Genomic DNA, 27169 nt, shown 5'->3' with positions numbered 1-27169 from the left:
TTTAGTAGAGACGGGGTTTCACCGTGTTAGTCAGGATGGTCTCGATCTCCTGACCTTGTGATCCATCTGCCTTGGCCTCCCAAAGTGCTGGGATTAGAGGTGTGAGCCACCGTGCCCGGCTGAGAATTTTTATAAAGAAAAGAGGAAGTAGTAGTTACTGCTGGATTTTTTTTTGCAAGTAAAATCCCTTGTCTGTTAAGTGCATCTAGCTATGGAATATTTAGTTTTGGCAATGTGATAAAATTAATCATTTTTATAGTATGACCCGGGTGACCTTGGGCTCTAAACCACCATCTTTCCCCTCCTTTGGGCCTTATCTGTACCTTTATGGAGATTCTCTAGCGGCTCCAGGACTCCCCTCCGGAAGGAGGCCATGGGGTCTTGAACACAGGACCGAAGGCTCAGCATGCTCTGCAGGTGAGGTTCCCGAAGAAGCTGCTCCCGATAGGCTGTCAGCTGAGGTGAGCGGCAGAGCAAGGCAGCAACATTGTGGACAAATTCCGGCACCAAGCAAGTGTAGGCATTATCTGCTTGGCAATAGTGATAGGCAACCACCTACAAAAGAAAGATGAGAATGCAAACAGGCTTATCAGTAGTAAAAGCAATAGCTATGATTATCCGCTATTGAGTGATTATACTAGAAATCACTTAACATCTCAGTATTACATAATACTTTTTTGTCTCTACATTCCTCAACTTTTCCAAATAAACACAAAAGCTGCTGACTCAGAAAACGTCTGATTTATGTAAGATCGGAAATTTGATACATTACTTCTATTGTATGCATATGATATAACCCAGAATAAAATTTATAAATAAAAATGGAGTTTTCCTCTGGATTATAAGAAACAGGAAGCAAGCCCGAAAATAAAGACTTACATTGATATCACTAACATTTATTCAGCATGGAGCAGTATAGGAAAGAGTCTAATCTTTAAACAAAGCATTAGGAATAAAGTAATCCAAGAAAAATCATGTTAGTCTCAGCAAACACATATACTTCTATCAATTTTTGGATTACAGGTGCGTTATAAACTAAGTCTTATAAAAACAAAGTAATTCAGATTTTAAAATTAGCATTAAATGTTTTCTGAGCACCCAGGCACAGACAGAAAAAGAGTATCAGAATTAGATAAAAGGAAGAAGGAAAGGAGTGAGATTTTTGTTAGATGTAGGTCTTAAAATCAAAGAACACAGATAATTTATAAGCATTAATACCATCCAGGGTCTGGGTTGACTGGCTAGGACCTGGAGTTCTAGGATCTGTTTTTTGTTTGTTACAATCTGCACAGCACTCACCCCACGTCTTCTGGCTGTTCTCTTTGCCTCCAAGGCAAGTACAAAGGGTGATTTTAATCAGGACCACTTTTCTGGCTCATTACTACCCAGAAAAGGGATTGGACTGTGTAGAAAATACAAAACTGGAAGGGGAGATTCAGCTTGAACGTAGAGAAAGCACTCAGCGTGGTGCTCAGCACCTAGTAAATCATAGCAATGTCAGCTGATGTCGCCATTATCATCTTCATCCTCCTCACCGCCACCATTCTTAAGGATCTGTATACTGTCTTTTTCAGTTACTAGCCTTGTGCCTACATACCAGCAACTGAAATCTGTCCTAGGGGCATTCATAGACATACTACTGGATTCCAGCTCTTCAGGAATCTCTTAGAGAACACCATCTCTAACTCATCAGGCATCTCCCAGTCATCTACGAAAGAGCTCTGCTTTGAAAAGTAACATATGTTGGAAATGTCAATATTTTTTAAACACCTGAAATCCTTCTCATTAAACACAAAAAACCCCCAAACAACACAGGAAATGTTACTACATATACAAAGTTGAAGATAGGAATTGCTTGTGAGTGAAGCAATGAAGTCTGAGCACAATACGGAAAATGGAAATCAGAGGTTGTATTTTAAAAATCTCCACTCTTTTCTTCAGATAGATTGGTGATTATTTTACCTATCTTAAACACAATGTAAGGAACCTAAAGAGAAAATCTGTCAGCAATTGATCTGTCCTTTCAATCAATAGTGAATGCCAGTGGTTATGTCTACATGGGTACAAATCTCCACTTGATAAAAAGCAAACAGCAAACCTCTACATCAATATAAACTTTCATCATCTTTCACTTCAATTGGTTCCACATGTTGAGGCTAAGTATAGCTGAGAAAATCAGCTGCAACATCCTAAAGTAAGAAGACACCATTTTAAAGACAAAAATTGTGATATTTAGAAAAAGGATTATTTTACTTATTTTATTAAAAAAAAAAACCATCTGTGCTCTTGGCTGAATGTCATCTAATAAAAGACAATGTTGAAGTTGCACCTTCTGTACTGGCAAGGTTGTGGAGTGGGAGTGTAAATTAGTTCAATCACTGTTGAAAAGTGTAGCGATTCCTCAAAGACCTAAAAACAGAACTACCATTCAACTTAGCAATTCCATTACTGGGTATAAATCCAAAGAAATACAAATCGTTCTATCATAAGACACATGCACACGTATGTTCATTGCGGCCCTATTTACAACAGCAAAGACACGGAATCAACCTCAACGCCCATCAATGGCAGACTGGATAGAAACAATGTGGTACAGGCCGGGTGTGGTGGCTCACGCCTGTAATCCCAGCACTTTGGGAGGCTGAGGAGGGCGGGTCAGGAGATTGAGACCATCCTGGCTAACTTGGTGAAACCCCGTCTCTACTTAAAAAAAAAAAAAAAATTGGCTGGGCATGGTGGTGGGTGCCTGTAGTCCCAGCTACTCGGGAGGCTGAGGCAGGAGAATGGTGTGAACCCGGGAGGCGGAGCTTGCAGTGAGCCGAGATCGTACCACTGCACTCCAGCCTGGGGGACAAAGCAAGACTCTGTCTCAAAAAAAACAAAACAAAACAAAACACAAACAAACAAAAACCAGTGTGGTACATATACACCATGGAATACTATGCAGCTGTAAAAAAGAATGACATCATGTCCTCCTCAGGAACACAAATGGAACTGGAGGCCATTATGTTTAGCAAACTAATGCAAGAACAGAAAACCAAATACTGCATGTTCTCACTTAAAAGTGAGAGCTAAAAGATGAGAACACATGGACACATAGAGGGGAACAACAAACTGAGGCCTACTGGAGGGCGGAGAGTGGGAGGAGGAGAGGATCAGTAAAAATAACTAACGGGTACTAGGCTTAATGCCCGGGTGATGAAATACTCTGTATAACAAACCTCTGTGACACGAGTTTACCTATGTAACAAACCTGCACACGTGCCTCTGACCTTAAAGTTAAAAAAAAAAAAGAATAAAGATAAAAAAAGATTGGAAAGAAGCCAAAGATGCTACTCTCCAATATAATACAAGAGATTCTGGGTAGCACTATAAAGAAAAAGAAAAGAAATAGGAAGAGCAGAGACTTAAATGGAAAGAGAGTTTTTATTATTAAAGTATATAGTTATCTATACAGAGAAAAGCAAGCTATTAGAATTAATAGAGTTCAAGATTTTTGGTATAAGATAATCTTGTAAAAATTAATAACATTTTTGACTCCAGCAATAACTACTTAGAATTACAGTAAAAAAATATGATATCCACAAAGGTATAAGGCAGAACATTTAACTAGGAATATTAAAAATAAATAAATAAAGTTGCACCTTCTGTGGCTGCCTCTCTTTTAATTTTTAGATATTTCTTTGCATTCCAAATATAAAGTATTGATGCATTTGCAGAATTCAGGCAACATTTTCATTAGATTTGTACTGTGGCTCGAAATAGATTATTTACTGGACATTTTAAAGTAGTTACGTAGTAGGTATATGTACACACAATCTGTCAAAAACATGTTACTTCCTCCGAATTTTCTATTAATATATGTATAACTTTCCCTCTGTATAAAAATAGAAAACAAGCGTGAAAATGTAGATTTTTTTCCCTTCAGTTTCTCGTTAGTACCAGCACTCGGTAAGAGATACTAGATCACTCCCTACACCTTTGAGAAAGTCATCATACATAGTCACTATTATTATAACTCCTTGGGAATGGTTCAGGATTAGTCCACCCATAACAAATCAGCAGGTAAATCTTTCTCCTTGGCGAATTCTTGTCTCTCAAAATAACTTGTTTAAATTTCATTTTTTAGCTATGTCTTTCTTACACTATTTTTTCATTTCAAGTTTTCCTTCTGTTAAATTCCTAAACTTTTTCTTAAAATAATTTCATCCACAGCATATCTGATAAGAGCAGAATTGCATTATTTCTTTGGAGGAAGGCAGCAAGTAAGTTTTAGGTTACTCTTGTGAGGGAAGAAAGAAAAGGGCAGGCCTGTGGGCTATATACAGAAAGAAAAGACTAGAAGTCAATACAGTCTTGTGTATAAGATCTCCTGATTTAATGCTGCATATAAAAAATGATAAAACTAGTCATAAACTTCATCAAAGGGACTTAGTGGCAGCAAAAATGTCATGCTTGTGTTGAGTCACAGGCTTGCACTCTACATAGACCATTTTCTACTTCAAATGAAGGATCAGTGACAGAATTAAGCTAATCTCACATAAAGAGAAGGAAGCTTTGAATATCTGAAATTTGTTTGGAAATACAATTCTAATTTCCATACTGACTGGCATTTGTATCACTTAAACTAATATTGAGACTGCCCTTCCCCAGGTCAGCTGTCACACGCTTACTCTCCATGTTCCTTTTCATCACTCCTTCTGTGAATGTCTCCTTCCTCACTACCACCCAATTGATTTCCTAATCAGCAAAACCCTTCCAACTCTAAAGTTTGATTTTTAATATTTTTGGGACGTGGTGGCTCACCATAAATAACAACTCTCTCTTCCTTTTCTCTTAGTCTCTCAATTCTGACTCTAATCCTCATGCTGGGACTAGAAGCTAAGAATAGATCCCAAGCTAGAGTTCTGCCTCAGTAATTTTCCAGCTTGGAGCCCTACCACTTTTTTTTTTTTTTTTTTTTTTGGCAGTAGGACTTTTATTTATTTTTTAACTTTACTTTGAACTAACTTTAGACTTACAGAAATGCTGCAAAAGTAGTACACAGAGTTTCTATTTATCCCTCATCTAGCTTCCCTTATTAGTAACATCTTACATAACCATAGCAAAATTATTAAAACCAGGAAATTAACATTGGCAGTACTATTACCTATAGACATTATTCAAATTTTACAGTTTTTCCACTACATCTTTTCCTGTTCCTGGATTCTATCCAGGACCCCATACTGTATTTAGTTATTTCTCTTTTGTCTTCTGGAGTCTGTAAGAGATCCTTAGTCTCTGTCTTCTATTTCCTTGACACTTTTTTTTTTTTTTTTTGAGAAACAGTCTTGCACTGTTGCCCGGGCTGGAGTGCAATGGTGCGATCTTGGCTCACTGCAACCTCCGCCTCCCAGGTTCACGTGATTCTCCTGTCTCAACCTCCTGAGTAGCTGGGATTACAGGCGCACACCACCACGCCCGGCTAATTTTTCTTTGTTTTTAGTAGACATGGGGTTTCACTATGTTGGCCAGGCTGGTCTCGAACTCCTGACCTTGTGATCTGCCCACCTCGGCCTCCCAAAGTGTTGGGATTACAGGCATGAGCCACCGTGCCTGGTCATCTTGACACTTTTGAAGGGTACTGATCAGTTACTTTGTTGGATGACTCTCAATTTGGGCTTGTCTGATGTTTTCTCATGACGTAACTGGTGATAGAGTTTGGATATTTGTCCCTGCCCAAATCTCAGATTGAAATGTAATTCCCAATGTTGGAGATGAGGCCCGGAGGGAGGTGTTTGGGTCATGGGGGCAGTTCCCTCAAGGCTTGGTGCTGTCCTCACCACAGTGAGTGAGTTCTCACAAGATCTGGTCATTTAAAAGTGTGTAGCACCTCCCCAACCCAACTCCTGCTCTGGCCATGTGATGTGCCTGCTAGCATCTCACCTTCCACCATGAATGAAAGCTCCCCAAGGCCTCCTCAGAAGCTGGGCACATGCCAGTGCCATGCTCATACAGCTTGCAGGACTATTCAATCAAACCTTTTTTCTTTAGAAATTACCCAGTCTCAGGTATTTCTTTACAGCAATTCAAGAATTGTCTAACACAACTGGTAATGTTGCCCTTGATCACTTGGTTAAGGCTCTGCTAGGTTCTTCCACTGTCATCTTTCCCTTTGTAGTTAATAAATATCTTAAGGGAGATAGGTTTGAGGCTGTGCAAATCCTGTTTCTCCTTAAACTTTTGCCCATTAATTTTAGTATCTATCAGTGGATCTTGTCTGCAGCAGTAATTCCTGTGGTGTTTGCCTCATAGTAATTTTCTATTCCTCTCTTTGTTTGTTTCTACATTAATTAGAATCCTATTGGAAGAAAGAGTTCTCCCTTATCTCCCATTTATTTATTTATTACTGATTTAATAAGTATGGGCTTATTTTATCCTATTGGTTATAATTCAATACTATATCAATTTTGTTGCTCAATTTGTTCCAGCTTTAGTCACTAGGATCTCCTTCAGGTTGACTACTGTGTTCTTTCAAGAAGACTCTATCTTTTTTTGAGCAAGTTCTTGCTTTTTGGCACCAAAAGATGTTCTAGACTTATTTTGTATTTTCCCTGCCTCTGGGATCATCTACTTCTCCAAAAAGCCTCTGTTCTTTTTCTTGGAGAATATTAAGAAAAAAGATCTGGGCACGAGTTGTGATTATTGTTATTGAGGTGTCATTGCTTTTGGGTTCTCAATGAACAGAGCTAAGAAATACACGTATGTATAAAGGCATACCTTGGGGTTACTGTGGATTTTGTTCCAGGCGACCACAATAAAACAAACAGAGCAACAAGGTGAGTCACTCGATTTTTTTGATTTTCCTGTGCATATAAAAGCTATGTTTACACTATAATCTATTAAGTGTGCAATAGCATTATGTCTAAAAACATGTACATACCCTAATTTAAAAATACTTTATTGTTAAAAATGCTAAAGATCACATGAGCCTCCAGTGAATCCTCTTTTTGCTTGTGTGTGGGGTCTTGCCTCGATGTTAATGGCTGCTGACTGATTTGGGTGGTGACTGCTGAAGGATGGGTGACTGTGGCAACTGCTTAAGAATAAGACAACAATAAAGTTTGCTGCATTAATTGGCTCTTCCTTTCATGAAAGATTTCTCTGTAGTATGTGATACTCTTTGATAGGATTTTACCCATAGGAGAACTTCTTTCAAAACTGGAGTCAATCCTCTCAAACCCTGGCACTACTTTATCAACTAAGTATATGTAACATTCTAAATCCTTTATTGTCATTTTTACAATGCTTACAGCATCTTCACCAAGTACAGATTCCATCTTAAGAAATCACTTTCTTTACTCTTCCATAGGAAGCAACCCCACATCCATTCAAATTTTATCATGAGATTACAGCAATTTAGTCACATCTTCAGGCTCCACTTTTAACTCTAGTTCTCTTACTATTTCTGCTATATCTGCAGTTACTTCCTCCACTGAAGTCTTGAACCTCTCAAGGTCATCCATGATGGTTAAAATTAATTTCTTCCAAACTCCTAGTAATGTTGATATTGACCTCCTATGAATCACAAATGTTCTTAATGGCATCTAGAATGGTGAATCTTTTCCAGATGAAAATCTTGAAAATCCTTTTCAATTTACTTTGCCCAGATCCATCAGAACAATCACTATCTAGGGGAGTTCTAGCCTCATGAAATGTATTTCTTAAATTACAAGACTTAAAGGTCAAATTTACTCCTGGCTCCATGGGCTAAAGAATGTTGTGTCAGCAGACGTGACAACAATAATAATCTCCTTGTACGTCACCATCAGAGCTCTTCCTTGACCAGCAGTATTTTGAAAGTTATCTTTTTTTCTGTGTAGACCCCAACAGTAGCCTTAAAATACTCAGTAAACCATGCGGTAAACAGATATGCTATCATCCAGGCTTTGTTGCTTCATTTATAGAGCACAGGTAGAGTAGATTTAGCATCATTCTTAAGGGCCCTAGAATTTTTGGAATGTTAAATGAACACTGGCTTTAACTGAAAGTCACCAGCTACAGTAGTCCCTAATGACAGAGTCAGCCTGTCTTTTGAAGCTCTCAAGGTAGGCAATGACTTCTCTCTAGCTATAAAAGTCTTAGATGGTACCAGCTTCCCATAGAAGGCTATTTTGTCTACACTAAGAATCTATCGTTGCTCTCGGGTGGCCCTGGCCAGGGAAGACAACAACTGGCCACAGTGGTAGAAGTAGAGGCAGCGGGGCCTGTGTGACCACCTGGGTTTGTGAAATGGCTGCTGGCATTTCTGAATCCAGTGGGGCTGATTGCAAAGGAGGCCCAAGTAACAGTGCCAAGTTAGATGCTGATTACTCACTTTGAGTCCTTTATTGCAGAGTCTGTTCATTACGAACAGGATACTGTGAATATATGCCTGATGTTGCTAAATGTAAACAATAGTTAGAGAGAAGGATGTTCCAAATGAATTTGAAAAACTTACTGTAGAAAATTCACCCAATCAAGAAGCTGGAATTAGTAAGGGTCAAGGAATAGCAGGGGAAGGGGAGAAGAAAAAATAGAAGAGAGGTGGAAGGGGTCAAATAAAACCAAAATAGGAGATGGTAACATAAAAGGTTATTATAGCCAAAATTCCCACAGCAAAGAAGAAATATGTAAAAACTGTGTGTGGCCTTGCAACTTTTGAAATTGATCTTAAAGAAGCACAAAGATTTTTCTGCTCAAAAATTCTCCTGTGGTACCTCAGTAACAGGGGAGGATGAAATTATTCAGGAAGACTCTACAGATGGCATAACTGATACCATTCAGAAAAAACAGCCAGAGATGGATGATGACAGCATCGAAAATCTTGAAGAAGTAAACATGTAGTTTTGAAAATATGTCTGTATTTAACGGCCGGATCTGAGAGTTGATACCGCCAAATGGAGAGAAGTCTTTTAAATATAAATAACTAGATACACACACACACTTATCTTACAGTAAAACTGTAGGCTTCATTCTTGGTGTTTTCACTATTCTGTACAAGGCTGTTTGGTCTTTTATTGCCAAAGTCAAATAAATAGGAGAGATTGTCATGCTTATGTATGAAATAGAATTCAGTCAAATAAAAAATTTTGATCATTTGTTACTGACATTTCCCTGTCTTCTTAATTTTTTTTGAAAAACCCAGTTTTTTTTTTTCTGTGGGAAGCATTTCTGTTGATTATTTTACTGATCTAATGCTGAGAGATTTTTAAAAAGAATTTGAATTTGGCTTCCTCACCAGTAATAAGAATATCTTGCTTCTTTGACATGACAGTTTAGAGATGGATGAGAATCTAATAGATTTGTGGTTGAATTTGCTTCACTGTTATCAAGTACACTTCGTGGGCACAATAACGTACTGTTGGTGGGATTTGTTCAAGCTATTCTGGAAATTATTTGGTAAAGTATACTAAAAGCCTTTAGACCATTCGCACTGTTTGTACTAGTAAGTCACTTCTTTGACATCATTCTAAAGAAATAATCAGTCTTGCATTAAACTTATGAATGAAGGTGTTCATCACAATGTTATTTATAATATCAAAAAGTTGCAAATAATATAAACAATTGGGAAATAAATGGTTAAGGAAGTGATAATGCATCATGTGGTAGAATATTATGCATATGTTTAAAAACTATATTTCTAAGAATATTTGGAAACACGTTTGGCAATGTGAAGTGGGGGCACACTCCAGATACATTATTATTTTTTGGGACGGAATTTCATTCTCGTTGCTCAGGCTGGAGTACAATGGTGCCATCTTGGCTCACTGCAACCTCTACCTCCTGGGTTCAAGCAATTCTCCTGCCTCAGCCTCCCATGTAGCTGGGATTACAAGCATGCGCCATCATGCCCGGCTAATTTTTGTATTTTTAGTAGAGATGGGGTTTCACCATGTTGACCAGGCTGGTCTCGAACTCCTGACCTCGGGTAATCCACCCACTTCGGCCTCCCAAAGTGCTAGGATTACAGGCAGGAGCCACCGCACCTGGCCTACATTTTAGATATTTATTATCATCATTGTTCTGAGTGGAAGTCCATTCAGAGAGGCTAGAGACTCTTGTTGTGGCTATAAATTATGTGAGTAAAATTCTGCTAACCAATTAAAAATAATATACACCCATGTTTAATAGTCTGGAAAATAGCAATTAAAGCATATCTTTCTTATAAAAGAATGGACACTTTTAATGAATGCATTAGATGAATTTAAACTTTAAGTCAGGTGATGCAAATCAAAAAGATGACTTGTATTTTAAATTGGTATGGTCACCTTTAAGAACTTAGAACCCACGAAAACATTGTTTACTGTCATGCAAATTATGATCCTGAATAAATTTTTTAAAAAAATAAAGTCTCAGAAAATGTGTAATAAAGATGTAAAGTAAAACAATGAAAAAAGGAAAATCTATGGTTTAAGTGTAGCCACTTTCATCAATTATCTTAGCTGGATCTTCTGGATAACCTGCTATAGTTTATGTATCAGCATTTGCTGCTTCATCTTGCACTTTTATGTTACAGAGATGGCTTCTTTCCTTAAACCTCATGAACCAACCTCTGTTACCTTCAAACTCTTTTTCTGAAGCTTCCTCACCTCTCTCAGGCTTCACAGAATTGAAGAGTGTTGGGGCCTTACTCTGGATTAGGCTTTGGCTTACAGAAAATTTTGTGGCTGGTTTGATTTTCTAACTAGACTACTACATTTTTCTCCATATCAGCAAAAAGCTTGTTTTGCTTTCTCACCGTTCATGTGTTCACTAAAGTAGCACTTTTAATTTCCTTCAAGAACTTTTCCTTTATACTCAAAACTTGATTACCTGTTTGGTGCAAGAGGCCTAGCTTTCAGACTCTTTTGGGTTTTTGACATGCCTTCCTAAGTTTAATTGTTTCTAGCTTTTGATTTAAAGTGAGAGATGTGCGGTTCTTCTTTTCACTTGAACACTTAGAGGCCATTATGATGTTATTCACTGGCCTAATTTCAATATCGTGTCTCAGAGAATAGGGAGGCCCAAGGAAACAGAGAGATGGGGGAATGGCTGGTCGGTAGAGTCATCAGAACACATAAAACATTTATTAAATTTGCTGTCTGCATGGTGTTTCAAACCAACTACAGCGGTAACATCAAAGACTGTTGATCACAGATTACCATAACAAATGTAGTAATAATTAAAAAGTCTGAAATATTGTATTACCAAAGGTGACATGGAGACATGAAGCGAACACATGCTGTCAGAAATAAGGTGTTGATAGCCGTGCTCCAGCATGAGAGTGTCTGTTTTCCCACAGCCTTGACAACAGAATAGTTTTAAAATTGTCATGTTTAAAAATTTTTGCTAGTTGATAGGTAAAAAACTGGTATCTCACTATTGATTTAGTTTGCATTTCTTTAGTTATAAGTGAGTTTGAACATATTTTCAAAATGTTTCAGGGCCATTTTAATCTCTTTTTTGTGAGTTGCCTGTTTATGTCTTTTCCCCACTTTTCCATCATGTTTTGATCCTTTTTCTCCTCTATTTTTAAGAGTTCTTTAAATATAAGAGATATTAACTCTTTATCTGTAGTATATGCTATACATTTTTTCTTAAAATTTTCATTGATTCATTAAAAATAATAAACCTACTACACGCTGACATCTAAGAATATATTATATGAAAATAACTATTTTTCAAAGCAAACATTTCAGAAAGTGGCACTGTTTAAATGTTTGCAATAGACTCCCAAATCTGCCTCTGCATTCAGAATGCTCCAAGAAACTGTTTTGGATTCAAGTATAAGAGGAAATGCCACTCATATGTTGGAGACGGGAAACTAGATATTTTTCTCTGATACTATGCTAAAAGTTGACAAATGGTAGATTTTTAAATTATTATGTGTGATTGACTAATCATAATTGTATACATTTATGGGGTACAATGTGATGTTTTGATATATGTATACAATGTGGAATGATGAAATCAAGTTAGTTAACATGTATCACCTCCCTATTCTATCATTTTTTATGGTGAAACACTTAAAAGTTAGTTATTTTGAAATATATTATTGTAGTTACCCTGCTTTGAAATAGATCTTAAAACTTATTCTTCCTATTTATCTGAAAATCTGTACCCTTTGATCAACAACTTCTCCCATTCCTTCCTTCTTCACATTCCCAGTCTCTGGTAACTATCTTTCTACTACTTCTATGACTTTAACTTTTTTAGATTCCACATTTAAGAAAGATCATGCAGTATTTGTCTTCTGTTTCTGGCTGACTTAACTTAGCATAATGTCCTCCAGTTTTATCCATATTCTTGCAAAAGACAGGCTTTCCTTCTTTTTAAAGGCTAAGTAGTATTCCATTATACAGACACACAATGAAATACACACACACACACACACACAAACACACATATACACATACACATACCGTGTTTTAAAATTCTGTTTATTTTTTCTTCCAACTTTTATTTTAGGTTCAGAAAGTACATGGGCAGGTTTGCTCATGGGTAAACTGTGTGCGGTTTGGTGTACAGATGACTGTCACCCACAGCGAGTGCAGTACCTGAGAGGTAGTATCCTCACCTTCCTCCTACTTTCCACCCTCAAGTGAGCCCTGGTGTCTGTTGTTCTCTTTCTTGTGTCCATGTGTACTCAATGTTTAGCTCCCATTTATTAGTGAGAACATGCAGTGTTTGATTTTCTGTTTCTGAATCAATTTGCTAAGGATGATGGCCTCCGGCTGCATCCATGTTGCTGCAAAAAACATGAATGATTTCATTCTTTTTTTATGGCTGCAGTATTCCATGGTGTATATGTACCACATTTTCTTTCTTTCTTTTTTTTTTTTTGAGACAGAGTTTTGCTCTGTCACTCAGGCTGGAGTGCTGGAGTGCAGTGGCATGATCTCGGCTCACTGCAACCTCTACCTCCTGGGTTCACACCATTCTCCTGCCTCAGCCTCCCGAGTAGCTGGGACTACAGGCGCCTGCCACCAGGCCCGGCTAATTTTTTGTATTTTTAGTAGAGACGGGGTTTCACCGTGTTAACCAGGATGGTCTCGATCTCCTGAACTCATGATCTGCCCGCGTCGGCCTCCCAAAGTGCTGGGATTACAGGCGTGAGCCACAGCGCCCAGCCTCCACATTTTCTTTATCCAGGCCACCACTGATGGGCATCTAGGTTGATTCCATGGCTTTGCTATTGTGAAAACTGCTGCGATGAATACTTGGGTCTTTATATTTCTTTGGGTATATACCCACTAATGGGATTGTTGGGTTGAATGGTAATTCTGTTTTAAGTTCTTTGAGAAATTTCCAAACTGCTTTTTTTTTTTTTAAAAAAATAACCCATTTAAAAAATCCATTCAGCTCGGTTCCATATCTTGGCTACTGCAAATAATGCTGCCATGAACATGGGAGTGTGGATACCCCTTTGACATTGATTTCAGTTTCTTTGGATATATACTTGGAAGCAGGATTACTGGATCATACGATAGCTCTATTTTTAGTTTCCTGAGGAACTTCCATGCTGTTTTCCATAACGACTGTACCAATTTACATTCCCACCAACAAAGTAAAGAAGGCCCTTTTCTCCACATCCTTGCCAACACTTATCTTTCATCTTTTTGGTAAAAGCCATTCTAACTGGTGTGAGATGATATATCACTGTGGTTTTAATTTGCATTTCCTTAATGATTAGTTATGCTGAGCATTTTTTCATGTACCTGTTGGCCACCTGTATGCCTTCTTTTGAGAAATGTCTGTTCAGGTCCTTTGCTCATTTTTAAATCAGGTTGTTTTCCTGCCGTTGAATTGTCTGAGTTCCTTTTATATTTTGGATATTAACTCCTTATCAGATGTATGGTTTGCAAAGATTTTCTCCCCTTATGTGAATTGTCTCCTCACTTTGTTAATCGTTTCCTTTGCTGTGCAAAAGGTTTTTTAGTTTAGATGTCACTCCATTTGTCTGTCTTTGCTTTTGTTGCCTGTACTTTTGAGCTATTTTGTCAATATTTTCTCTCAGCAGTTGTCTTTTGACTGTTTCTGGTAATTTTTGGTCATGCAACATTAAAAGTTTTTATTTTATATTTTATTTTTTTAATGAGAGTCTCACTCTATCACCCAGGCTGAAGTGCAGTGGCATGACTGTGGCTCACTGCAGCCCAAACCTCTTGGGCTCAAGCAATCCTTCCACCTCAGCATCCCGAGTAGCTGGGACTATAGGCATGTGCCATTACGCTCAGCTAATTTTTGTTTTTGGTTTTTTTTTTATAGAAACAGGGTCTCACTATGTTGCCCAGGCTGGTAAAATTTTTTCACGTGGCCATATTTGTCAATCTTTTCTTCTATTCCTCTAGCTTTAGATCTTAGAAAGCCTTTCTCTTCACCAAGGTTAACGAGAAAGTTACTAAGTTTTCTTCCGTTAGTTGCATGGTTTCGTTTTCAAATATTTAGATCCTTAATCCATTTGTTTATTCTTGTGCACGGTGTGAGATATGAGTTATCTATCTGGTTGTTTCGTTGTCTCAGCCCATTTAATTAAGAAGTCGACCTTTATCCCAATGATCTGAAATACCGCCTTCATCATACACTAAGTGTCTGCAAGTCCTTGGGTCTAATTCTGAACTTTTTATTCTATTCCACTTGTCTATTGTCTATTCATGTACTAGAAACACACTGTTCCGATTTCGGCTTTATAGTATGCCTCAATGGCTGGTAGTCAGAACCCTGTTGTTTAATTAGCTGTAGCTGAGTTCAGGGTAATATTTATCTTTGTTATAATTCTAGATCTAAATAGCTGTATCCTGTAGATTGCTACTATTCAATTATACATTACTGTTTACTTGAGACAAAGGAGGTTAGGGCCAATACCAAATACAAATTTTAAAGAAAAGCGCTAATTTATTTAGTTCATCCGGAATTCCTAGAGATCCTGATCTGGCACAACATAAACAGTCTAAGTACATTCAATCCACAGTTTATGAAATTCTGTCTCAGAGGATTGGTGGAACTCCAGATCCTCAAACAAGATTCATTCCTGGGACACATGAATCTGATTCTGATTTGACCTTATAAATTGGTTGGGAACTACTATTATGTATAAGTACCCAGCAGAATATTCCAAGATTTCCTAATGGAAAATACTAACATTTTCATTCATTCACAAATATTAATTGAACTTCCATTGTATGTCATGCACTGTGCTAGGTTTTGAAGCTATTATAATGAGTTATATAGCTATGAACCCTGTCTGCTCTCCACAGTTTAGCAGGAAACAGAGGCAATTAAATAAGTAATAATAATAGTGTGATAAGTACTAGCAGAGAGGAAATATAGGGTGCTAGGGCAACACACAGCTGGGGCACCTTAAGGTAATTTAGGAGAGCCAAAGAAAGGTTTTTTAGAAGAAGCAATATTTAAGCTGAGATATGAAGAAGGACAAGGGGTGAACCAAGGTGTGGCAGTTTTCCAGGCAGGGGAAAAAGGTGTGCAAAGGCCCTAAGGCAAGAATAGCTTTTTACTTTCAAGGAACTGAAATCAATTTTAATGTGGCTAGCATATAAGTGAGTGGGGAATAGTGGAAGATAGGGCATGGCAAGGGTTTTCCACTGGCAGTGGTTTTGCTCCCCAGGAAACATTTGGCAATTTCTGGGGACATTTCTGGTTGTCTTAATTAGGGGTTGAGGAAGTGCTACTGGTAGCAGACAGAGGTCAAGGACACTTCTTCTAAATATCGTATAGTAGACAGGATAACATCTGCCTTGCCCCTGCCTGTCCTCCACCCCCAACCCCACACAAAGAATTATGTAGTCTAAAATAACTGGTCCTGGGAAAAGCAGAAGTCCTTTCATTACAATTCTTATGATATTTTAAGAAGGGAGTTTGGATTTCATTCAAGGGCAAGGAGGAGCTATTTGATAGCTTTAAGTAGCAAAAAACAAATGTTTTAGAAAGATTATTCAGTACAGAGAATTGACTAGAATTTCTTCATTCAAACATTTATGTGCCATGCATTGTGTAGGAGCTGGGGACACAGTGGTAAACATTTAAACACTGACCCATTCTAGTGGAAGAGGTAGAAAATAAAAACAACATGGAAATTAACAATAAACAACAAGGCTGTTTTCCCATATTCAGTATTCCAAATGTAGATGAAATTTGGGACTGACAGTAAAACTTCAGTGTTAATTTTTAGAGGAGAAAAGCCCTAGACAAATTTTATAAAACATTATCTATGGGCTATTTGTTGTTTAGTTTGGATCTCATTTCTACTAAATGAAAATATTTTAAAATATAACCACTACAACACAAATAAAATCTTATTCTTCATTATTGTTTTTCATTTTCTGTGTATGTGTGTGTGTGCGCGCGCGCACGTGTATCTGGCTTACATTTCCATATTACGTTCAAAATGCTCAATATTAAAGGATTACTGAAATGATTACTTCTTTGACTGACAGTTTTAATAGTGATTGCAACAATTTCAGGAACCATGATCATCTGACACCCCCTGGTATAGTACAGAACTTGTCTCTTGGCAAGGATGACATTTAATTTTTTTCTTACATAGATTTCCTTAGGGAAAAAAACCTTTGCTTTTTGTATCTCTGTGACACTTCTTAAAATTAGCTGTTTTCTCTAATGAACTCATTTCAGATGTATTAGCTTTTTAATCTAAGGACTAAGTCAGTGACAACTTGCTTAATGTGTTGGGAGATTCTAGTTGCATAAAAACCTTTTTTGAAGAATTTTAGGTCAGCAAAATGACTGAAAGTACATCTTCACTATAATTTTCTTGCTGAGAAGCCACATTAAATGATGGATGGATTTTCCAAAATAGCACTAAACTAAAACCCTTCCTGCCACAATAGAGAGGCAGCATCGTGCAGTGGTTAAGAGTATAGACTTTGCCTGCCTCAGTTTAAATCCTGACTCAGTCATGTACTTGCTTATGGTCTCAAGCAAGTTATTTAGCCTCAGAGCTTCTGTTTCCTCATTTGTAAAATGGGGATAACCACAGTGTTCACATTATAGGGGAGGATACTGACTCTGAATCCTCACTTTGCCATTTATTAACAGCATGACTTTGAAAAAATTAATCACTGAAGTCACTGTTTCTTCATCTGTAAAATGAGATAATGATGTACTTCATAGGGTTAAGGTAAAAATGAAGAAATGATATAGCAAATACAATGTAAATAGCACTAAGCCACAATACACATTAAGCCTTCCATAAAGGGACGCCAACTTCTCCTTGTCTTGTGAATTTTGTGTGTATTACCACAAGGGTGCAAGATTCAAAACCTAGAGAAATCACTGCTGGAGTTAAACTCACATATCCAGGAAAGGTCCTGAATGAGATCTCCCTGCCCCCTACTGTGATTACGCTTTAGAAGAAATATGCAATGTTAAGTGGAGACATGCTCCAGAGATGCCAACCTATCAAAATCTTTGCTTCAAATGGAAAGTATTTCTTCAATAAATGAAATACTTCTAAAGTTGTGACAAAAACTCTCCAGTGTTCTCAGTTACCTAGATGCCCAAGAAAGTGCAAGAATGTTATGAAATACCAATGATAATTACTGACATACAAAGAATTGACACCAAGAATATGTCAAATCAAGAGATTTTTCAAGAACGCTTTAAATTTTCACGTTAGTCTACCTCATCAAAACATTAACTAATTTGAAAATCCTATTTAAAAGATAATTTCTGCTTACTGGTTTGTTATAGGTGAGAAGCAAGGTTTGTGGGCTTCTGCTCTATGCATCTACAGAACACTTTTGTGTAGCTGAACTATAACAAATAGCACAATAACTGGGATAACATTCAGTTTTTTTTTTTTTTGATACAGAGTCTCGCTCTGTCGCCCAGGCTGGAGTGCAGTGGCGCGATCTCGGCTCACTGTAAGCTCCGCCTCCCGGGTTCATGCCATTCTCCTGCCTCAGCCTCCTGAGTAGCTGGGACTACAGGCGCCCGCCACCGCGCCCGGCTAATTTTTTAGTAGAGACGGGGTTTCACCGTGGTCTCGATCTCCTGACCTTGTGATCCGCCCGCCTCGGCCTCCCAAAGTGCTGGGGTTACAGGCGTGAGCCAGCGCGCCCGGCCTAACATTCAGTTTTAAGCTAAGTGGCTACTTCTGATACAATGTTATAAGCTGAACAGTATTCCATATCTAGGTGCAACTAGATTAATTTATATTTTGCTTAAGGAAGACACAATCATGAAATTTAACATGTAATCACTCCTCAAATAAGTATAAACAGTCACTAATTTCCTACTTACGACATGTAACATTTTCCAAATATTGAACATGAACATCTTGGACTTCTCTTGATGAGAGAAAGAATAAGATGAACAAAGGAGAATTAATTCTCTGTGATCTTAGCACTTATCTTCTGACATATTATATATGTATTTGTTTATAGTCTTTCATGAGAACGTGGACTACATAACAGCAGCAATTGTGTCTGTTTTGTTCACTGATTTATCTTCAGTCCTGGATTACAGGTCCTCCAAATGTATATCTAAAGTGAATAACTGAATGACTGAATAACTGAAGTGCTGGAAGCACTTTAACATCTGTGTATTTCTAAGATAGATATTTAGTCTAACTGTTCTAGAGACTGTTTACATAGCGGATATTTAGAAAAAAAAAAGATGTCTTTTAAAGCTACAACGACTTAGCAATGAATTGAGGGAAACCTCAGACTTTGCAGAAGCCCATTTATAGATGAGAGTGTACTACCGAGGGGGGATAATAAATAATGTATCTGGGAAAACATGTTGTTTCTGGCTTGGAGCTGGAGTGTATTTCTATGAAGAAATTTGAACCTTACAATATTATAGACCATCTGTAAAACTTCAGCAAAGCACAGGAATTAGAAACACCAGGTATTGTGGAAGAGGAAGGTGAAGAAGGGACCTGAAAACACAGAGTTTATTTGAAGTTTATATAAGAAGTTGTTAGATTCCCATCCCTGCCCTGCCTAGCCAGGTGACTACCTACCCCAACACCCACAGGAAAGAGAACTAGAGAAATTAAAGAAGAGAGAATCTAGACTTAGCGACACCACACACTGAGCAAGGTAGAGATCAGGTGCAGGACTGAAAACAAGGGGCTTAAGTAAATGTCTGATATTGAACAGTGAAACCCCAGCCCAGCCCTCTTTTCCTGCCCAGCTCCAAAATGCTGGCACCCAAGACATATACTCTCCATTCAGAAGACTGGAGGATTCTTTGCTAGAGAATCTGAACAGCCCAGGAAAAAAACTTAGAAATACTGACTTTTGGGCATTTCAAAAAAAAGCATGGATTATCTTTATGTTCTATGGTCAAGCTCTCTCCACACACAAGCTTCTAATCAGTTTTTCAGTGCCTAAGTGAAAAACACATTGCAACCATAAAACAAGAACAGGATGCTATAAAAAGGAGACAGCTGGAGAAAAAGAAAGAACTATTACAAATTAAAACTATGAGAGCAAAAATAAAAAATTTTTAAAAGGATTGGAAAGTAATGTTGAAGAAATCTCTCAAAGGTGGATTAAAAAACCAACAAACAAAAGTATAGAAAACAGAAAAGTTAATTAAACAAGAGTATTATATCAGTATAGGAAATCTAATTACTTTATTTATTTATTTTTTTGAGACAGAGTCTCACTCTGTTGCCCAGGCTGAAGTGCAACAGCACAATCTCGGCTAGCTGCAACCTCTGCCTCCTGGATTCAAGCAATTCTCCTGCCTCAGCTTCCTGAATAGCCAGGACTACAGGCATGTGCTACCATGCCTGGCTAATTTTTGTATTTTTTTTGGAGATGGAGCTTTGCCATGTTGGTCAGGCTGGTCTCAAACTCCCGACCTCAGATGATCCACCCACCGTGGCTTCCCAAAGTGCTGGGATTATAGGGATGAGCCACTGCGCTCAGCCAGAAATCTAATTTTTTATTAATACGAGTTGTAGAAGGAGAAAATAGAGGAAATGGTGGTGAAGACATTATCATAAATAATACAAAAGCATTACTCAGAATTAAAGAATATCTCTAGGGCTTGCTAGGTACCAACAGAATAAATGAAAAAGACTCAAGAACAATGGTGATAAAAAGGAGGTTCTAAAAATAAAAGATTAGGAATAAGTATAGTATCAGAGTATTTAATAGTAATATTGGAAGCTCAAGACAATGGAGCAATACCTTCAAAATTGAGAAAAAATAATTTTTACCCTAGAATGATATACTGTGTCAAACAAATAAGCAAGTATAAGCATAGAATAATGATACTTTTAGAAACAGTAAGTCTCAAAAAATTTATGTCCTGCCGGGCGCGGTGGCTCAAGCCTGTAATCCCAGCACTTTGGGAGGCCGAGACGGGTGGATCACGAGGTCAGGAGATCATCCTGGCTAACACGGTGAAACCCCGTCTCTACTAAAAAATACAAAAAACTAGCCGGGCGAGGTGGCAGGCGCCTGTAGTCCCAGCTACTCGGGAGGCTGAGGCAGGAGAATGGCGTGAACCCGGGAGGCGGAGCTTGCAGTGAGCTGAGATCCGGCCACTGCACTCCAGCCTGGGCGACAGAGCGAGACTCTGTCTCAAAAAAAAAAAAAAAAAATTTATGTCCTATGCATGTTTTGTTAGGAAGCTACTGGAGGATATCTCTACCAAAATGAAGAATAAAATCGAGAAAGAATATGACATGAGATGAAACACAAAAGAGAAGAGATAGGAACTCCCAGGAGAACAAGGTGGTAAGCCTTCAGAGCATCCTAGGTCCAGACTGAGCTTAATGGAGGGCTCTAGGTCGGAGGCCTCCAGGGTAAAACATGTAACTTGTAAGTGTGGAAAACTGTACTGACAGACATTTTACAAAACTACATTAAGGGTTATGAAATGACTTAGCCAAAGGTTTGAAGAAAAATAAGCAAATTTTAAAATGAGGCATTTCATAAACCCCTAGGAAAAACAAAATTGTTCAAGAAGGAAATGTTATCCTTGGCTCCGGAGTGACATATTTGCATAGTACTAATACTGAAAATACTATATATAACATGGATTCAGCCAAATATCATGCAATAATTGTATTGGGATGGTGGTAGGAAGAAGGAAGGTGAAAGAGCTATAATTCCCATCATCCATAATAAGAAGCAATAGATAATTTGTAAACTAATAACAATTTTTGCAGTATATGAATAGTATTTAGAAATATGGAGGGGAAAATCAGAGAAACTTCCTTAAGAGGTAAAAGTGACTGCCTGTGGGGAGAAGATGGGTGGAGTAGAGGAAGAGAACTGCTAGTTTTGAGCATTATTTGATTTTCTATGTGCTTATGTTATTTTGAAAAAAATAGAAATTTCAAACCCAAATGTATAAAAAATATTATGGACAGTGTAGTACAGCAAGAAGAGTTTTAAGCTAGGAATAAAAATTTAAAACTGTTGATTACCTATACCCTGATGTTGGGTAAAACATACCACTCTGGTTGGGTGCAGTGGCTCGCGCCTGTAATCCCAGCACTCTAGAGGCTGAGGTGGGTGGATCACCTGAGATAAGGGGTTTGAGAGACGACTGGCCAACATGGCAAAACCCCATCTCTACTAAAAATACAAAAATTAGTCTGGTGTGGTGGCGTGCACCTGTAGTCCCAGCTATAGCTACTCAGGAAGCTGAGGAATGAGAATCACTTGAACTTGGGAAGTGGAGGCTGCAGTGAGCTGAGATTGCACCACTGCACTCTAGCCTGGGAAACTGAGCGAAACTCCATCTCAAAACAAACCAACCAACTAACCCACTTCTTTGGGTCTCAACTTCTTTATTTATTCACTAGAAGACTTTCTTTCTAAGGGTCTTTCCAACTCTAAGGTTCCGATCCCATCATAATAAAGTATTTTTCTAGGAATAGCAAAGAAAGAGAAGCTTTCCTCCACGTTCTCATGGTATAGCTTTATGTATTTCTGTTCATTTTGCCAAAGGTCTCCCTATCTTTGCTTCCTTGATATTAAAATTGAACTACCATATCTCCAACATGGGAATCATATTGTACCTGTGAGGCTAGTCTTCGCATAGCCTCCTCCTGCCGCCTGCGCATTTCTGGAGTTCCTGGGCAGCTTCCACTGGTGATAGATGAGTGGGCTGAAGGTGGCTGTGTGAGTGGCAGCTCTCTGTTGGCATCCACATCTGGATTAAAAAGATTTAATGTTTGCATCAGATAATCATAAAAACTTTAAAGAAAAATGGCTAAATTCTATTTGCTCTATGATCCAACAATTTCGCTCCTAAGTATATTACCTAAGAGAAATAACAACACATGTCCACCCAAAAACTTGTACACAAATGTTCACAGAAGAATGATTCATAATAGCTAAAAGTGGAAACAACCTAAATGCCCACCAACTGATGAATAGATGAAACACAAAATATCCATTCAATAGACTATTACTCAACAATAAAAAGAAATGAGATACCAACACATGCTAGAACGGGGATAACCCTTGAAAATGTTATGCTAAATCAAAGAGGTCAGTAAAAAAAAAAGGACCATATATTGTATGATTCTATTGATATGAAATGCCCAGAATAGAAAAATCTGTCGAGACAGAAAGTAAATTAGTGGTTACCTAGCGCTGGAAATAGAGGGTTAAGAGGAGAATGGGGATTGACTGCTAACAGGCATGAGTTTCTTTTAAGGGGATGAAAATGGCCTAAAGTTAGATTATGGTGATTGCTCTACAACCCTGTGAATTATACTAAAAATACTGAATTGAATGCTTTAAATGGTGAATTACATGATATGTGAGTTACAGCTCAATAAAACTGTTTCAAGATTTTTTTAAAAATTCAATTTGTTCTTGTTATTTAGAAAATTTATTACTAGTAGAAATTAGACTATATTTATGAACCAGATCATACTTTAAAAATGGATACCAAAGTAAATATTAGAAGTTGTTATCTGACGGCCAATAGTGATTGAAAAGAAGGAAGAATAGGAAAAAGTAGTCCTCATTTAACTCCCTACCAGTAGGAGTGAATTTAGACTTCTTTCATTTAACTGGTGCAGTAAATTTCTTGGTCACTGGATACAGTTCTGGATAACTGCAGGGGGATAGGCATGGAGGATGGCAGTGAAAAAAGCCTCAAGAAATGTGTAACATTTTGGATTGAGGTGAAGTTCAGTGATTGTATGTCACTGTATTATTTCTGCTGTTCACTTCCTCCCCCTACTCTATTCCCCTTTATTTGGTATTTGATGCTGTGGGTAATTACTGTCCAAATGCTCTCTGTCTTTCTAGCTATCTCCTTTTGGAAAATGCCCTTCTTTTTGTCTAAATGCCTTACTTTCTGTTTGGTATTCAGACAGTAGGAGAAATAAAAGTTAATAGGTAGGCAGTAGTCAATGTGCACAGCACAATGGCAAAAGAGACTTCTGAAATGAGCAGAGTAGGAACGGTAGGATTTATTTACTTAACAGCTGTTTGGGGGCTTGGCAGCTGTTGGCAAATGTCAAATCCAAATAATAACTACATTGAGACTTTTAGTGATAGAAACATACAGTCTTGTATTAGAGCTTCCCCAACTACTATGCTGAGAATCCCTGTAGTTAACGTAATAATCTTGAATTATACAACAGGTCTGTTTCCACAAAATATTTTTGTTCTTTGTGTGTGTGTGTGTTGGGGGTATGGACAATGGTGGTGGTGGTGGTGGAGACTGATGGGGGTGCCAGGTTTGGGAGAGTAGGTGGAAAGCAGGATGACAGGCTAGTGCCTGCCTTGACAGCTTTTCTATACCTTTCCAGGGAAATGACAAGGAGCGGGGCGGGCTGGGGGGCTGAGTTTCTGTGGGGGAAGGACAGCCAAGCAAGGCAATACTGCAGGCTAAACTGCTCCTATCTTCCACAGCAGTAGTGCTCAGCTTTTATTTCTACTATTCTTTGAACATCAAACAGAAAGAAGTCAGGGGCAGAAGAAAGAGTGACAGATGATGCAGAGAAAGAAGTTGTGAACTCCAATGATTTCCCATGGTTTTTTTTTTTTTTTTTTTTTTTTTTCTCTACAATTTTTTTTTGGTTTTATGACACAAAGATTAAGAAAGCCAGTGAGGTTCCAAATGACCCATCCAAGCTTAATAGAAGTTAAATTCTGTAAAAATTAAGCCAACCCTCCATATACAGGCATCATTCTTATTCTTATTAGAGAAAAAAACTTCTGCTGCTGCCAGCAACATATTCAACACCAGTTAATATGGGTAACAGATTTGTGCCAAAAAATAGCTTGCATTATATCAGTCACTTATTCTTGACCCTTCTATTGGTTAAGATGGCATTAGCAGAATATAGTTTGGTCATCAATAAATTGTAACAAAAAATATTTTGTATAAGGTAACACTGGTTCTGAGTATTTCTGATATATACAACTGCATATTTAGCTCTCTTAACTCCTTTCAAATTCTGAAATCTACGGGCCAAATCTACAGTCTCAACAATGGATATTTATCTCATGAATGGGGAGTATCTTGGTGTTTCTGGAGATTCTCCTGAAGACAATGGATGTTAGAGAATAACTTAGTGAACTGCCTTTAAAGAATCTCTGCTTTGGGGAACACATGGGCTGTTTTCTATAAACTCTTGCTCCCCCAGGCTCATAGAGAGATCCCCAGGTACCTCTGCGTTCTGTGAAAGTAACTCTTCTTGTCCTTGGGATTTATTTTCTGTCATGCATGATTCTACCACTCTGTTATCTGCAACTCTGATATACAGAGGAGTCACAGAGACTGAGCTTTCTGGTTTCCTTTCTGACACACTCAAATAGCAAGCTGCTTGGACTACTCAGATAAACAGCAGTTTGGAGTGATAAATACTTAAGCACTCAAAGGAAAACGCTGGAATAGTGTGGAAAGTTACTTTTAACCATGCAGATGTGTTCTCAGAATCAAAATTTTAGCAGAGACAATTCTGACAGATCAATTAGTCACACTTCTTCATTTTACAAATAAGAAAACTGAGCTCTAAAGAATTCAAGTAAAATTCTCAAGTTCACAAAGTCTAGTCAATTTGACTGTTGGGGCACAAACCCTGGGCTCCTGACTCCCACAGCACTACGGCAATCTGTCTCAGAAGAGCTGCATTTAGAAACTAAGCATTATATTCCTCTGAAGAAAAGAATTTTTCCATATCGATTCTTACCATACCCTGATAACGAGGTATTTTGATTCAGTTTTCTTCCAAGACACCAGTTCTTCCACATGTTAAACATCTATAAGTTTACCAGAGGCCATCTGCCTCCTCAATGATACAAGGCTGCTAACTAGCTTCAATAGGAAGTCAATAAGTTTGGAGGGTCTTCAGTGAGTTCCTGTTAAGTTTCTAGCACTGTGCTAGACCCTGTAACTACTATCGTCTCACACAAACCATTTCTAGTGGTTGCTGTCTGAAAGTCTGTGGTGGGCTAGATTATTGATTTGGACTAGCAGAGCAATAGTTTCTTTTTTTGTTCTCTTCTAACTAACAGAATCCAGGTAAACTGGTTCTATACATGTAGTATGTATAAGAAGAACACTGATACATTTCTATTTACTTTCTTTACTCAAGTGAGTTTCACCAATAAGGAGAGGCAGCATAGCAAAATGGATAGGAGAATGGCCTCTGAAACCAGACTGCTTAGTTCTACCATTTATTGGCTGTAAAACCTAGAAGAACTTATTTAACCTCTCTGGGCCTCAGATTACTTACCTGTGAAATGAAGACAACCTCACTGAGCTGGTAACAGGATTCGATGAAACTAATATTTGTAAAACTTAGAGTGTTTGGCACATAGTAAGTACCGTATGAATGTTTTAAAAATAAATCAGTAAGCTCCTAGTGGTGATTACTGGGCTGACCCCTGCTTGTGATGAAAGAAGCCTGAATACATATGAGAGCTCAGCACCTTTTCACAAGGAAGCGGGAGAACCCCTTCAAGGACACAATGAAGCTCAAGTCCAAGCAGTGCAACACTGACGCCAACAGCAAAGAAATGAAGGATGCAAACAGACTGTGATGGCAAATAACAAGAAGAACTGGGCACAGACTGAGCAAAATCCGTCAGGATGAATGCAAATCGCTCTACGGGCAATTGCTGCAGTCGTTATCTAAAGGACAGCCCAACCATACAGCTGGCATGGAAGAGTCATCAATTTATTCTACTAGAAAGGTTTTTCTTCAGTCACGCTTAGGTGTCTATTGGGTATGTGGGTTAGATGTAAATAGAGTATTACAATCTTTCTCTCAACTCTGAATGAACAGTCCTCATGTGGAAGTCAGGTTTTGCAGATGAGAAAATAAAAGGATATACGACCTAATACGACCTAATATAAATACGTCAGAAAAACTTCAGCGCCAATGAAGCAGGGAGTTCTTTAAAAAGGAATACGTACGTTTGGGGGAGGCATGTGGGCTGTCTGAAGCGATCTGTCTCATCCTTGTACCATGGCAGCTGAGAGCCACCAGTCTGGAGATGATGGCAGTTTTGCCAAATCCAATGTTTCCCACAATCACCACTCCCTGGTTTACGCTGGCATTTGAACTTTGAAGTTGAGCATCTATTTCGTGGAAAACCCAATCTCGGCCAACAAACACTGACTCTGTAGTGATGCTGGGCACTTCAAAGAGCAGAGGCTTCAAGGAAATATCTGGAGGCCTATAAGGTGCAAAGCGAACTGAAAGGAACAAGAGAAAACAAAACTTAGGTCAAACTGTCAACACTGAGAGAAACAGAGAAAAAATGCAGTGTGGTTTAGAAGACTTGAGTTATCACATGATGGCATCCTAGGCTTATTCAGAAATAATACAACTGTGAATGTTGATTCTATACAGATAAGCAACACAGGTGAGCTAGAGCTAATTGATACTCTAGATTGCAGAACACAAACATTGATAAAAGAGTAATGATTTATTTGATCAGTCAGAAAGTTGGGGTGATATTCAAAATTATTTCAGGGAAGGGATGGTCCAAGCACCAGCAATCAGTACGGATGTGAGCCTAGTGAAGAAGGGTCCCAAAGGTCTCCTATGCCATGGGATAACCTTTTAACTGTCGGATTGTGGAGAGGTGCAGGAGTGAAGTTCCTGTTGGAAAGGCCAGGCTGTGGCGGGGCATCTAGACAGCTTACCACAGCAGCTCTTTACTAACCAGTAAGAACATATTTCATT

At 38.2% G+C, this 27169-nt stretch overlaps 1 protein-coding gene and 1 pseudogene across 1 annotated transcript; one reads left to right on the top strand and one right to left on the bottom strand.

The window, feature by feature from the left end:
* Nucleotides 1-180: 180 nt before the first annotated feature.
* Nucleotides 181-26676, bottom strand: LOC105551748 (protein TANC2-like; the record flags this gene model as incomplete). Its single annotated transcript, XM_011997123.1, has 3 exons — nucleotides 181-555; nucleotides 22028-22161; nucleotides 26395-26676. Coding segments are annotated over 3 exons (689 nt in total), but the record flags the coding sequence as incomplete, so codon positions are not given.
* On the top strand, nucleotides 8251-8865 carry LOC105551744 (annotated as a pseudogene).
* Nucleotides 26677-27169: the final 493 nt, after the last annotated feature.

The sequence above is a fragment of the Mandrillus leucophaeus genome, unplaced genomic scaffold (genome assembly GCF_000951045.1).
Source record: "Mandrillus leucophaeus isolate KB7577 unplaced genomic scaffold, Mleu.le_1.0 Scaffold530, whole genome shotgun sequence".
Lineage (NCBI taxonomy): Eukaryota > Metazoa > Chordata > Mammalia > Primates > Cercopithecidae > Mandrillus > Mandrillus leucophaeus.
Note: the sequence above shows the minus strand (reverse complement) of the source record. Positions and strands in the feature narration are given on the sequence as shown.